Source organism: Mesocricetus auratus, unplaced genomic scaffold, assembly GCF_017639785.1.
Source record: "Mesocricetus auratus isolate SY011 unplaced genomic scaffold, BCM_Maur_2.0 Super-Scaffold_4256, whole genome shotgun sequence".
In the NCBI taxonomy this organism is placed as follows: Eukaryota; Metazoa; Chordata; class Mammalia; order Rodentia; family Cricetidae; genus Mesocricetus; species Mesocricetus auratus.
Genome location: NW_024429182.1, coordinates 95,491,998 through 95,507,253, shown reverse-complemented (window position 1 = coordinate 95,507,253; position 15,256 = coordinate 95,491,998). Strand labels below are relative to the sequence as shown.

At 37.9% G+C, this 15,256-nt stretch overlaps 1 protein-coding gene across 1 annotated transcript; it reads left to right on the top strand.

Annotated features, from left to right (window-relative positions):
• Window positions 1–7,626: 7,626 nt before the first annotated feature.
• Window positions 7,627–8,577, top strand: LOC101827057 (olfactory receptor 51F2-like). The gene has a single exon (XM_040733780.1). The coding sequence runs from the start codon at window positions 7,627–7,629 to the stop codon at window positions 8,575–8,577; it is 951 nt and encodes a 316-aa protein (XP_040589714.1).
• The last annotated feature ends 6,679 nt before the right edge of the window (window positions 8,578–15,256 follow it).

The following is a 15,256-nucleotide window of genomic DNA, read 5'->3' as shown; positions in this document are numbered from 1 at the left end:
TGCCTGCCCTATTTTGAGGGACTAGGGAGGAGGGTTGGGTTGAGGGGGCAAAGTGGAAATGGGTGGTTGAATGTGAGGAGAATAGAGAGGGAAGGCTATTGTAAGGACATAAAATAAACAAAAAAGCATCTTCCTTAAATTTCTGTGTTTTATTATTCACTTGTAGCTTGAAGTAGTCTGTGAATTAAGTTATTTTCTTTTTTCTGATGATGCTATAATTTCCTGTCCACAAAGTTCTAGACTGTGAGTTCCCTACTGACAGAGACAACATGTTTTATGGTTATTATCCTATTATTACTGCTGTACCTGTACAATATGGTTAAATAAAATTTATGGTTATTGGTAAATTGATTTTAGTCCTTTAAATTATATAACTATTAATGGTTCATATAATATATATATACTAAGAAGTATGCATTTAAATAATTGTATAATTTTCCTCATGCTTTTAAAATGACTATTATTGCCAATCAAATATTCATGGTTGAATAAGATGAAATAGTGGAATCACTAAGGAATCTGTGAGAACAAAATGCTTAAAATGAGTACTTTCTTAGTTCTTTAAATAAGCCTTAAGATGTCTTTATTTAATGAATTAATATTTCAATCTCACAAGATATTGTGATATATTGTGTAAATGTATCTGTAGGGAAACTTCTACTGATTTTATCATCACATTATTGGGTCATACAAAGTACCTGAAGTTGTATCATAATTGTACAATTTTTCAAGTTAACCTGAAGCTTAAAATTAATATATAGGAGATGAAAATGCTAACCTAATTTCATCCATCATGCACTGAGTACATATACTGAATTATCATCCTGTACCCTATAATATCCTAATTAAAATTATTAATGAAAACTAAGTAGTGTGATAAGCCTCTAATTTTGACAAACATTTCCTCACCTGGTTGTAGATTCCTAGAAAGACTGTTATGTTATCTGTATGATGATTGTACAAAACTTTGGAACATGTTAAATCCTTACAATGCTTCTTAAAAGAATTAATAAAGATTATTTGGTTGTCTGTGGTTCAGTAATGATGGCATCTTTCTGAAGTTTACAGAATCATGAACTCACAGCACCTATGTTTCCCTACATCAGACCTATACAAGATCAGTACACTCAACACTCCAGCATAGATTGGAGCAGAGGCTTTTACAAATGTGCCTTTTAGGAAGATTCTCAAAAATGGGAAGAAAGAATTATAACACCAGTTTCTTAATTGAAACTAAAGGTGCTTGCAGTGAAGCCGAGGGTAAGGAAACCATGAAGTAGAATGAGCCATGGGGAGTCTCATTCTCTGGGGGCCCCATCATCTCCATCTGGGATTTCTAATGAAGAGATTTCAGAAAGCCTGAGACAGATCTCTTCATACATGTTCTGTATCCTTGAGCAGAAGAACTCAGCTCCTCAATCTTCTCCTCCACAAAGGAATGAAAGAACAACCTGTGTGCTTGTAAGTAAAGCTGTTACATTCAGGAAAACAATATACTTTATCTCTGCTGTTTCTCGTAAGAATTAAAAGTCTCTATTAACTTTAGGGAGGTCTTCTTGATTCCAAAGAAAACCCAAGAAAATCAGAAATTTGTGACTTTGGGCCATCTATTCTAAGTGAATTTAGTTGTGATTCATTACAATTGTCTTGCTGCATAGAGGTTAAAGCACCCTTACAATTCTGAGTTTTCTTGGTAGTTCTTGAACATTCAGAACTGCCATCTAAAGTCAGCTGCCACTCCTACCCTATATGCACTTATCCCGTCATTGTCATCTTAATTTTCCATTATCATACACCTCCTGTATTCGGTTTGCTTGCTATCACATTGATTCTTTACAAATGCTGTCAATTTTACCCCCACATACCATTGTTGACCTACCAAACTTCACAAAAATGGAATGTTATGTACTTATTTGGAGAGCTCAGTCTAGTTAATGGCAGAAGTTTCATGGGACCTAGGATTTCCCAGAATTCTAACTATTTCGGTGAATCATTAGCCAGAGAGGAGACAACTCGAGGTAGTTCAGCATAGAATCTTTAATACTGTGTTATAGTTTACATAGGATATCATCATCTTAGTGTAAGTAACCAGTATCTGCTTAGTGGTTGAGCAGAGAGGAGATGATTATGTAGTAACAAACCAGGGTCATTCACAAACAATCCCAAATGTGTATACACACACACACACACACACACACACACACACACACACACACGAGAGAGAGACAGAGACAGAGAGAGACAGAGAGAGAGACAGAGAGACAGATAGGAGGTAGTGTTTTGGAGATTATGATGAGCTCCCTGAATCATATTTAACATTTCTGCTACAGGACATGAAATTATGTCTCTATATCTCAGTTGGAAGCATGCACAAAGTCCTGGTTTTGAACCCTAAAACAGAATAAATGTGGTGTGATGGCAAAATGGGATGAAATGGAATACCATTGCAATTCCAGTCCTCTAGAACTGGAGGCAGAAGGATCAGAAATTCAAGATTATTCTTGCTTACACAGAGAGTTTGAGGCCTGCCTGGCTGAAATACATGACTTTGTCCCATTTTGTGGGAAGTATTTGTGAGGACTACCTCAGCATGTAAGAGATCTTGCTATGCAAGCATGTTAAGTGAAGTTTTGTCTTCTAGTGCCCATGCAAAAACACTTTGGAGGACAGATAGGGTGTTTGTTGAGGCTTACTAGCTGCCAGACTTGACCCAGGCTCAGTAAGAAACCTTGTTTGAAGAAAATAAGATGAAGGGTGATAGAGAATACATCTGAAGTCCTCCTCTGTTAAATATATGTGTATGGACAGCCACATTTCCACAAGCATGTGAATACATTATCATACAACATACAAGCACATGCACAGAGGCACACATACATACATAGGCAGACACACAGACACACAGATATACAGACATAGAGACACACATAGAAGAGAGACACACAGAATACACATACACAGACAGACACAGATAGATACAGACAGACTTCAGACTTCAGACAGACAGACAGACTGACTGACAGACACACACACACACACACACACACACACACACACACACACACACACAATTTTTCAAGCTATGTAACCTGAATAAGAATTTCTGAAGTATAGGAGAACAGAAGCCCTGAAGTTCTTATAGTGAGGTCCTAGGCTAAGTTCAGAATCACTGGTCAGTTGCTTTCATTTCCTGTAATATAATGGAAGTTATTAATGAATAATGAAGAAAGCCTGGATAAATGGCTGAGGGGTCCACAATAGTCTTTAACTCCAACTGCAGGCAGACCCAATGGCTGTGGCCTTGGTGAAACCCACAATTACATGCACAACCCCATCCCCTACACACTTACACATGTCACAATTTAAAAATAAAATGCAGCCTTTGAAAAGAACATGATGATTAATAAGCAAGTGACCACCTATCACCACCTTGTTTACAGAGGCGTAATTTTTGATAAAATGATCAAGCAATAGAATAACCATGAATCTGTCTGCATGAATCTAAAACACACACACACACACACAACTCCAGAGGAAGAAGTGTTTTCTTATGATTCTTCCTAGTGAAGGTGATGTCATAGAGTGTTTCTATAGATAGAAATTTATGTTGGATTTATAATAACTATGGAATGGATCAGGTAGATATTCTAAAGAACCTATTCTCAATCAGAAAACAGATGCATCATCTATGTACATTACTCCAGTGGGAGAGACCTTGCTCTATTGCGTGGTTGGTCAAGTAAGGAAAATCTCAGGTTGAGTATGTCAGGGTTTTCAAAGATAGCTGTTTGTCATTTTGGAAAAACTGCTGCTTATTTGTAGTGGTGAGATACTGAGTTTTGACTTCATGCTAGAGCCAGTGAAGAATGCTAGAGAAGCAGGAGTATACAGGTGTGTTTTGCAGAGCCCGTAGTGACGTAAATGGGGAGAATGTCTGGAAACTGGGAACAGAAGGCAAAGAACTACTTTCAGTAATATTTCTGTACCTCTTGCAGAACTGATACAGTGTTATATGAAGTGATGTTCATTGAACTAGAAGAGGATTCTCAATATATGGTCACTATATGAATATACATACATGTATATGCACATAACAACAATTAATGAAAAGAAGAGGCCCTGAATTTGAAAGCGAACCAGTAGGTGTATCGGGGAGAGTTTGGGGGAGGTACAGGGAAAGACGGAATGCTGTAATTATGTTATAACCTCAAAAGTAAATGAAAAATAAAAAATCGTGTGGAGAGTTGGTGGCTCAATAATTGTGGTATATAGAATTATCAGAAGGCCTGAAAGTTTATGATTCACCCCAGATTATTTGCTCTGTATGAGAACAAGCCCCTTGATTCCCTTGGTATGAACAATGCACATTAATGTAATGGCTCATCACTCTAGTGATCAGGAACATTAGACACAGTTGAGCTTTAAGCATGCAGACAAGATCTTTGGTTGCTTTCTATCAAGATAATCTAAACAAAGATTGTCTCTTGCCCTGTGTCCTAATCACAGGAACCTGGAGGCAAGGTGAAGCTGCAGAGGGGTCCTTGTCTTGGATTTGAAGAGGTACAATATCACGTTATGAGAGGATCACATGCGTGAGCCTGCAGGTGGGGTCCAGAATGCAGGAGTCTCCTCCTTACCTCACTAGCCAGCAAGAAATGGGAGACCTCAATTTTGTACCACAAAGATTTGATTTCTGTTGGTAACCCGAATAATCTCAGAAGAGGACTCTAACTCCAGTTGAAGATTGTGCTGAGATCTCAGGCTTTGCCTTGTGAGGTCCTGAGTTGAGAACCTCATTTTCTCCCACTCTCCCACAGAATTTTAAGGAATGTGCCTTGTTTTACACCACTGAAGTCTTAGTACTTTCTGAGGTAGCCAGACAGATCTCATGCAGCAGAATATTACATGCCAGTCAGTGCCAGACGCCAGATTCCCACTGCATGTGTGAACCATTGCAGAAAATGAAGGCAGGCTAAGTGCTATGAGTGGTACAAGAGAGGACCTAGAAGGAGCAGGTAAGAGACGAGGATTTTAGAATTGCATTTAGGTTGCAGGGAATTTGTCATTATCTATTCTGTCTGTCTGTCTGTCTGTCTGTCTGTCTGTCTATGTCTCTGTCTCTGTCTCTCTCTTTCTCTCTCTCTGATGGTGGTACAGATGCTCGAGCTATGTCACACCTACTAGGTACTAGTGCTCCACCACTGAGCCGCATCTCAGGCTCTCCTTACTCTTTCACTGTGGTAAGGTAATAGCAACCTTGGTCTCTCATATACTACCTTTCAGGCATATTTTATCTCTTATACCTCAGCGGTATTTAAAAACACCTAGAAGGCCTGTGTCTCTGAATTTTAATCTATCAGCTTCTGTACAAATATTTTTTATTTACTCCGAGAAGCATTTTGATACATCTTCTAAACCTTTTCCCATGTACAACTACTGAATTTATAACACATTCCCATATGCCTATGCATCCTTGTATTTTATTTGTTTCCACATTTGCTTATGACCAAATCTAATTTTTCCTGTTTTTGAGGGTAGGTTCGACATGTGATTTGCTTCTTTATTTTTATTTTGAATTACAGATTACATTCTTTCATATTTTTTGTTAAACTGAACTCTCAGCTGAAACTGGATCGTGAGATAGACAGCAGTGCCCACTTGCAAAGAAGCCACAGACTTTGGTGAATTTAAAGATAATCATACAGAAACATGTGGTGTTTTCATATGTGTTTATCATTGTGCTTGACTTGTATTCACTGGTTACTTTTTTATCTCAGACAGCCTCTTTCTATTATTTTCTTTATATAAATATACATGCTGGGTGGTGTGGGATCATAATCCCAGCACTCAGGAGGCAGAGGCTGGTGGATCTCTGAGTTCAAGACTAGCCTGGTCTATGGAGTGAGTCTCGGGACAATCAGAGTTATGTAAGAAACCCTTTGTATAACATACACACACACACACACACACACACACACACACACACACGCACACACACACACACTCAACAAAACAAAACAAGAAACAAAAACATGTACTTATTTTGCACACATTCTAAGTGTAAGAGGAAACATGACATTTGATTTTCTGAATTAGTCTTATTTTTAACATGATGATTTCCAACTACAACCATTTCACTAAAAATAGTATTATTATATTCTTTGTAGCTGAATAAAACTCTTTTGTGGTGCTGGAGAGATGGCTCAGCAGTTACCAGCATACACTGTGTTGCAGAGAATTTGGGTTTAATTCTTAGCACTGATGTTTGGCTCATTGGCTCGTTATTCCCGCTCCTGGGGAATCTGTTGCCACAGGCTTTTGTGGCCACCTGTACTCATGTACTTAACCCCTCCTCTCACACACACCTAAATAACTTACTAGTTATCAAAAACTCAATTATGCATATATGCTGTAGGGGCAGGGGCATTCCTACATGTCTGGAAACTTGCAGAATTAGAAAACTATAATCATGGGTTGTAAGGAGCTTAAATGGGGAGAAACGCATGGGTGAACATTATTCCTGTCTACTTCTTATTTGTCTGCCATAAAGGGAAGTAGGTAAGTAGAGACACATAGGAAATGACACAGGAAAAAGAATTGCATAATTTTAAACTTTAATTTGTTGTTTAGTTGCAAACAACTCCTATCAATATATCTTTGCTGAGATTTTCACTGAAATTGGCTAGCCTTATTGTCACAGAACTCCAAGGATCAGATGTAACAGTGTCTTGCTAGAGATGATGAAACTGAGGTGTGGTGTAGTGCAGTCATTTTTTACATGGCCAATGCCAGAGCATTTGAATCCACTCACAGTTTACATGAATTAGAAGAATTTGGCTTGCAAAGCACCATAAACATTCAAAATGCAATTTTTCCTACAAATTATATTGTGAATGCTCCATATTCCACTCTGGTTGTGTGTCTTAATTCCTCATACATACACTATGTTTGAAACTGTTCGAGTACAGATGAACTTTTAACATTGTAAATGGACCATCAGAATAACTGCATATACTGTTATTGTTCATAAAATTCCATAGCCATTTGCACATATTTCAAATTTCAATATTTATTAATTGATTGCCATTTTCTTTTAAGAAGAAATAAGCAAACATTCATTATTAAATTTATGAATATAAATGATATGAAATTCCCTTATTGTATTTATATTATTATTTATATTATTTCCATAAAACAGAGGGTTTCAGCATGGTATTGTCATACAGGAATAAGTGTATTTAAATCATATTCTCTCTTTATCTGCTCTTATCCCTTTTGCTGATGCACTAGATACACCCTCCTAAAATACAAAGCCTTACACTCCTTATGTTTTCATATGCTTCTAAAAATGATTCCACAAGGGAGAGAAAACATTTGGTTTATTATATTGCTTTGTATAAAGTGCCATCCTAATGTAATTCTTCATTCCATGACTTTGATCCCTTATGGGGACACTCATAGTTGATCCTCAGTGTTATTTCCCCTCTTTAAAAGCTATTTCAACCTCTATTGTCATACAGAATTATTTACTAGTGAAGTGACCCACTTTGGACTGAGTGCATCGCAAATACGTATGTATTATCATTTCAGGAAACTCAGCTGAAAATATCGAAGTTTGAATTCAATATGGCAACTCCCCAGAACACCACAACTTCTTCCGTCATTTTCCTACTCACTGGCATGCCAGGGCTGGAAGCCTTCCACACCTGGATCTCCATCCCCTTCTGCTTTCTCTATGCAACTGCCCTCTCAGGGAACAGCCTGATTCTCTTCGCCATTGTCACTCAACCCAGCCTCCACGAGCCCATGTATTATTTCCTCTCCATGCTGTCCTCCACTGATCTCGGGCTGTCCATATCCACTCTGGCCACCATGTTGGGGATATTCTGGTTCAATGCCAGGGAGATTAACTTCAATGCCTGCTTGTCGCAAATGTTCTTCATTCAACTCTTCACTGTCATGGAATCCTCAGTGCTGTTGGCCATGGCTTTTGATCGTTATGTGGCCATCTCCAATCCTCTGAGGTATGCTTCTGTCTTAACTGACCTTAAAATAGTAGTGATTGGAGTAGCAATTGTCACCCGGGGAACCCTAATACAGACTCCCCTGGCAGTGCTCCTGAAAAGATTGTCCTATTGCAGCAGTCACGTGCTCCACCACTCCTACTGCTTCCACCCTGATGTCATGAAGCTCTCATGCACAGACACCAGGATCAACAGTGCAGTTGGGCTCACTGCACTGATCTCCACTGCTGGAGTGGACTCTGTCTTCATCCTCCTTTCCTATGTCCTGATCATTCGAACTGTCCTCAGCATTGCTTCCCCAGAAGAGAGGAAGAAAGCCTTCAGCACGTGCATCTCCCATATCGGGGCTGTGGCTGTGTTCTATATTCCACTTCTCAGTCTGTCCTTTGTCCACAGATTTGGGAAAGGAGCTCCGCTATATGTCCATACTCTGATTGCCAATGCCTACCTGCTGATCCCTCCTGTTATGAACCCCATCATTTACAGTGTGAAGACTAAGCAGATACGCAAGGCTGTTCTGAAAGTTCTACGTTCCAGCATGGCAAAGAGTTAGATGTTTGTTTCACTGTTTTTGTACTCTGTCATTTCATGAATGAAGGAAATACCATTAAAAGAGGTTATAATGTGTAGTTTGATGCTTGTGTTGCATGTGCCTGAAAAGGTATCTTCAGATTCAAATAAGAAGTCAATGTGTTAAAAAATAGTAATAGGAGTCACATATTTTTAGAGGTATTACTGTTTCCTAAAATATTTTCCATGATGTTAAGAACATTTTCATTTTGCATGTCAAATATTTTCAGTAACTTAGATAAGCAATCATTTAGCTTTGTTTTGCAATATAGAATTTAAATGGAAGAAGAGACTTATCTATTAAGTAGCTTACATTTCTCCCTTATGCAAAGGAATGTGTCTTCCCTCTTCAACATTTATTGCTGCCCTATTTATAATAAGTTATAGAACAATCTATATGCCTAACCACAGGGTGAATAGAGATAATGTGCTGGGTATACACACTGAACTCATATCTGATCATAAAGAACAAAGTTATAGTTTGCAGAAACATGGATGCAACTGGGGTTCTTGATATTAAACAAATTAGCCCAGTTTCAGAAGGAAAAAGTTATGATTCTGTCAGATGTGGTTTCTAGATTTTATAGAGTTATGTAAAATTGTGCATGTATACATCACATGATGACAGAAGCAAAACTGTCTAGCAGAATAATGGGAACTAGTAAGAAATGGAATAATGAGAGAGTGCAGGATAGAAGAACATGGTGGTTACCTTGCTCACGATGGTTTCTTCTAGTTCTATCCATTTGACTATGAATTTCAAAATTCCATTGTTTTTTTTTCAGCTGAGTAGTACCTGAGTAGTACTCCATTGTGTAAATGTACCACATTTTCTCTAACCACTCTTCAGTCGAGGGGCATCTAGGTTGCTTCCAGGTTCTGGTTATTACAAATAATGCTGCTAAGAATATAATTGAACAGATGTCATTGTATGAATGCGTATTTTTTGGGTATATGCCTAAGAGTGGAATTGATGGGCCTTGTGGTAGACTGATTCCAATTTTCCTGAGGAATCTCCATATTGATTTCCATAGTGGCTGTATGAGTTGGCACTCCCACCAGCAGTGGAGGAGTGTTCCCCTTTCTCCACACCCTCTTTTGCATAAACTGTCCTTGGTGTTTTTGATTTTAGCCGTTCTGACAGGAGCAAGACAGTATCTCAGAGTTGTTTTGATTTGCATTTTCCTGATTGCTAGTGATGTTGAGCACGTTCTCAAGTGTCTCTTGGCCATTTTGACTAATCTATTGAGAATTCTCTATTTACTTCTGAATCCTACTTTTTAATTGGATTATTTGGTATTTTGGAAACTTGCTTCTTGAGTTCTTTGCAAATTTTGGAGATGTGGGGCTGGTGAATATCTTTTCCCATTCTGTGGGCTGCCATTTTGACTTGTTGACTTACAGAAGCTTCTCAGTTCCAGGAGGTTCCATTTATTAATTGTTGATCTCAGTATCTTTTCTACTGGTGTTATGGTCAGGCAGTGATCTCCTGTACCAATTTGTTCAAGGATACTCACACTTTCTCTTCTAAGATGTTCAGTGTGGTTGGGTCTATGCTGACATCTTTGATCATTTGGATTTAAGTTTTGTGCATGGTGATAGGCATGGATCTATTTGCAGTCTTCTACATGCCAGCATCCAGTTATGCCAGCACCATTTGTTGAAGATGCTTTCTGTTTTCCATTGTATAATTTTTAGCTTCTTTGTCAAAAATCAGGTGTTCATAGGTGTGTGGGTTACTCTTAGGGTTTTCAATTTGATTCCATTGGTTTATCTGTCTATTTTTTGTGCCAATACTAAGCTGTTTTAAGGACTATAGCTCTATAAAGAGCTTGAAGTCAGGGATGGTAATGCTCTGGATGTTCCTTTATTGTACATAGTTGTTTTGCTATCCAGGGACTTTGGTTTTTCCATCTAAAGTTGATTATTGTTCTTTCAAGGTCTGTGAAGAATTCTGTTGGGATTTTGATGGGGATTGCATTGAATCTGTAGCTTTCTTTTGGCAAGATTGGCATGTTTACTATGCTGATCCTACCTATCCAAGAGCAAGGGAGATCTTTTCATTTTCTGGTATCTTCTTTAATTTCATTCCTTAAAGACTCAAAGTATATAGGTCTTTCACTTTTTTAGTTACCATTACCCCAAGATATTTTATGTTGTTTGTGGCTATCATAAAGAATGTTTCTCTGATTTCTTTCTCAGCCCATTTGTCTTCTGTATCTAGTAGGGCTACTGATTTTTTTTAGTTAATCTTGTATCTTGCCACGTTGCTGAAGGTGTTTATCTGCTGTAGAAGTTCCTGTGTAGAATATTTTCGGTCATTCATAGAAACTATTGTATCATTTGCATATAGTGGAAGTTTGACTTTTTCCTTTCCAATTTGTATCCCCTTGATCTCCTTTGGTTGTCTTATTGCTCTAGCTAGAACTTCAAGTACAATATTCAACAGACATGGAGAGAGTGGACAGCCTTGTTTTGCTCCTGATATTAGAGGAACCTTATTGAGCTCCATGTAGTTCGTTTACTGAATATTAGTTTTATTATGTTCAGGTATGTTCCTGCTGTCCCCGATCTCTCCAGGACCTTTATCATGAAGTGGTGTTGGCTTTTGTTAAAGACTTTTTGAGCATCTTGTGTGATGATCATGTGGTTTTTCTTTTGCAGTTTATTTATATGGTGGATTACAATGATAGATTTTTCATATGATGAACAATCCCAGCATCCCTGGGATGAAGCCTACTTGATCATGGTGGATGAATTTTCTGATGTGTTCTTGGATTATATTTGCCAGAATTTTATTGAGTATTTTTGCATCTATCTTCATGACGGATATTGGTCTGTAGTTCTCTTTCTTAGTTGTGTCTTTGTGTGGCTTGGGTACCAGGGTAATTGTAGCCTCATAAAAAGAGTTTGGCATTGAACTTTCTTCTTCTATTGTGTGGAACAATTTGAGGAGCATTGGTATTCACTCTTTTTTAATTTCTGGTAGAATTCTGCACTGAAGCCATCTGGCCCTGGGCTTTTTTTGGTTGGGAGGTTTTTGATGACTACTTCTATTTTATTAGGGGTTACAATTCTGTTTAAATTGCTTATATGTTCTTGATTTAATTTTGGTAAGTGATACCTATCTAGAAAATTGTCCATTTCCTTTAAATTTTCCAATTTTGTGGAGTACATGTTTGCAAAGTATGACCTGAAGATTCTCTGGATTTCCTCAGAGTGTGTTGTTATGTCCCCCTTTTCATTTATGATTTTGTTAATTTTCATGTTCTCTCTCTGTCTTTTGGTTAGTTTGGATAAAGGTTTGTCTATCTATTGATTTTCTTGAAGAACCAACTCTTTGTTACATTGATTCTTTGTGTTGTTTTCTTTGTTTTGACCTTATTGATTTCAGCCCTCTGTTTGATTATTTCCTCACTCCTCTGGATTGAGCTTGCTTCCTTGTGTTCTAGAGCTTGCAGTTGAGCTGTTAATTCTCTAGTGTAACTATTCTCCAGTTTCTTCATGTGGGCACTTAGTGCTATCAAGTTTCCTCTTAGCACTATTTTCAAAGTGTCCCATAAGATTGGGTATACTGTGTCTTCATTTTTATTCAATTCTAGGAAGTCTTTAATTTCTTTCTTTCTAGACCTAGGAATATTGTAATTGTGCATTGTTCAGTTTCCATAAGTTTGTTGGGATTTTTCAAGTTGTGTTGTTGCTAAATTCTAACTTTAAAGTATGGTAGTCTGATAAGATACATGGAGTTATTCCAATTTTTTTGTGCCTATTGAGGTTTTCTATGTTGCTGAGTGTGTGGTTGATTTTAGAGAAGGTCCCATGTGGTGCTGATCAGAAGATATATTCTTTTGTGTTTGGATGGAATATTCTATAGATGTCTGTTAAACCCAATTGGGTCATAACTTCTGTTAGTGCCTTTGGTTGTTTGTTATGTTTCTGTCTGGTGGTCCTGTCTAGCGGTGAGAGCCAGGTGTTGAAGTCTCCCAGTATAACTGTGTGAGGTCTTATTTGTGATTTGAGTTTTAGTAATCTTTCTTTTACAAAGGTGGGTGCCTTTGTATTTGAGGCATAGGTGTTCATAATTGAGACTTCTTCCTGATGGATTTTTCCTGTGATGAATATGAAATTACCTTCTTCATCTCTTTTGATTGATTTTAGTTTGAAGTCTAATTTGTTAGATACTAGGATAGCTACACTAGCTTGCTTCTTGGGTCCATTTGATTGGAAAATCTTCTGCCAACACTTTACTCTGAGGTAATGTCTGTCTTTGAAGTTTGGTGTGTTTCTTGTATGCAGCAGAAGTATGGATTCCGTCTTTGTATCCATTCTGTTAGCCTGTGTCTGTTTATAATCAAGTTAAGACCATTAATATCAAGGGGAATTAAGGATCACTGAGCCTTAATTCTTGTTTGTTTTTGATTTGTTGTTGGTGATAGTATTGAGTGTGGATTTACCCCACTTTTTCTTTTGACCTTTGGTAAAGTGGAATTATCTATTGCCTATGTTTTTATGAGTGTAGTTTACTTCCTTATGTTGGAGTTTTCCTTCCAGTACTTTCTGTGGGGATTAGTAGATATGCATTGTTTAAATCTGGTTTTGTCTTGGAATATCTTGTTTTCTCCATCTATAGTGATTGAAAGTTTTGCTGGGTATAGTAGTCTGGGCTGGCATCCATGGTCTCCTAGTGTTTGTAGAATGTCTATTTAGGACCTTCTGGCTTTCAGAATTTCCATGGAGATTCAGGTGTAATTCTGTTAGGTTTGTCTTTATATGTTACTTGGCCTTTTTCCTTTGCTGGTCTTAATAGTCTTTCTTTATTTTGTATGTTTGTTGTTTTAACTATTATGTAATGAGGGGACTTTTTTTTCATTCACTCTATTTGGTGTTCTGTAGGCTTCTTGTACTTTCTTTCTTTCTTTGTTTTTAAATTTAAATTTAAATTAGAAACAAGGTTGCTTCATATGTCAATTCCAGGTCCCTCTCCATTTCCCTCCCCTCCTCCCATGCCCTCCCAACAACCCCCCAATATCCCCTCATTTCCCCAGGGAGGGTGAGGCCCTCAATGCGGGTGTCCATAGTCTGTCATTTCATCCAGGGCAGGGCCTAAACCCTCCCTCAAGAGTTCAGGGTGAGAGTGCATCTCACATAGTTGGATGGGAGTCCAAAGTCCATTTGTAAACCCAGGATAAATACTGATCTACTGCTCAAGGCTCAATAGGTTACCTAGGCCTCCTCACTGACACCCTCATTGAGGGGGTCTCGATCAGTTCCATGCTGGATTCCCAGGCATCAGCAGGGGTTTCCTGCCCCCTACCTAACTTTATCTGGAGGATGTCTCTAGGCCTAAATGCCTGACTTATCTCAAGGATGACCTTTGACATAGCTCCCTGAAAATACTCCCCATCTGCTGCCCACATAATTACATTAATGCACTAGCAATTTTGATAGGGCCATACTTCTACTAATCCAGTTATATGATAGGATCCTGTCATTTAATGTAAATTAGGCTTTGTCCCCAGGCTTCACAATCCTGGAGAGCTAACTCCGTATCTATGGCCATTCAAACCATGTTCCCTGCTTCTGCTCTCTCCAACCTTGTGGACCTGCAGCCAATGATCACCGAGGAAGAAGGAAACCCACACTACTTGCATTTAATTCTTAAGAGTGTTCTCTTAGAGTGTGACCAGATAAAATAAGCCTCTGAGAAAGCAATTTTGTTTAATGGGAGGTATTTGATGGACTCTCAAAAGTGTCAGTATGTAAAATCTCTAGGCCTCACATATGAAATCATCATACACTAATACCATATAAATAATAAGTGCTCTGTCGGGTCTATGTCTTTTATCTTTCTTTAAACTTGAGTTTGACAGTGTTAAAAAAGTGTTCCCAAGATGTGAATGACAATGAAGAAACATCTGTTTTGATACCTTAGGCCCAAGTGCTGCCAACTATAGATTAGACAGCTGGAAGCAAACTTGTTTTTGAATGAAGACACATTAATCTGATTACTGAACTCACTTTTATACATTTATAATTGATAACATGTTTCATGGGACTTTCTATTTCCCAGCATAGGCACATTTTTTTTTCTTCAGTGTCAGGAAAGACTGTTTTCAACCCAGCAACCCTAAAAGAATAAAAATGGCATTGTTTTTAAGAGTAATTTCCATGTGTACAGTGGTCAGCATCATCTACATAATAAAGGACAACCTGCATCATCTCCTACTTTCACACAAATCACTTAAGCAGTGCTGTTGCCCACATGGCATTTTTAACAACACCTGCTAAAATGTTTGCCTACAGTCTTTAAACATTTATAAACACCAAATATAAAAATTTTATTGTCTAACAAGAAGTTTTATGAGCTTAGTTGAAAAAACATCTGTGTTTTCCTTTACCTGTGTATTCTAGAATCAGGTACTTAAGAATCCAACAGAAATGTACTCAAGACTCTTCAGCTTTAGATGTGATCAAGAACTAGATAGGATAAAGCAGTTAAGGAAGCAACTCTGTTCTGCCAGTCCTGTAATTTTTGAAGACAGTCACGGGTTGCTCCCCTCTGCTCATATCAATGTTCTGGGTAATAAGATTATGCTTTGAAAATATTCTACATCTGTTCCTATAATATGAGTAATATGAGGATTCTTCCAATAACATTCTCA

Bases quoted from the DNA above. Each gene is read 5' to 3' on its own strand.
- LOC101827057 (XM_040733780.1), top strand. From the start codon at position 7,627: ATGGCAACTCCCCAGAACACCACAACTTCTTCCGTCATTTTCCTACTC.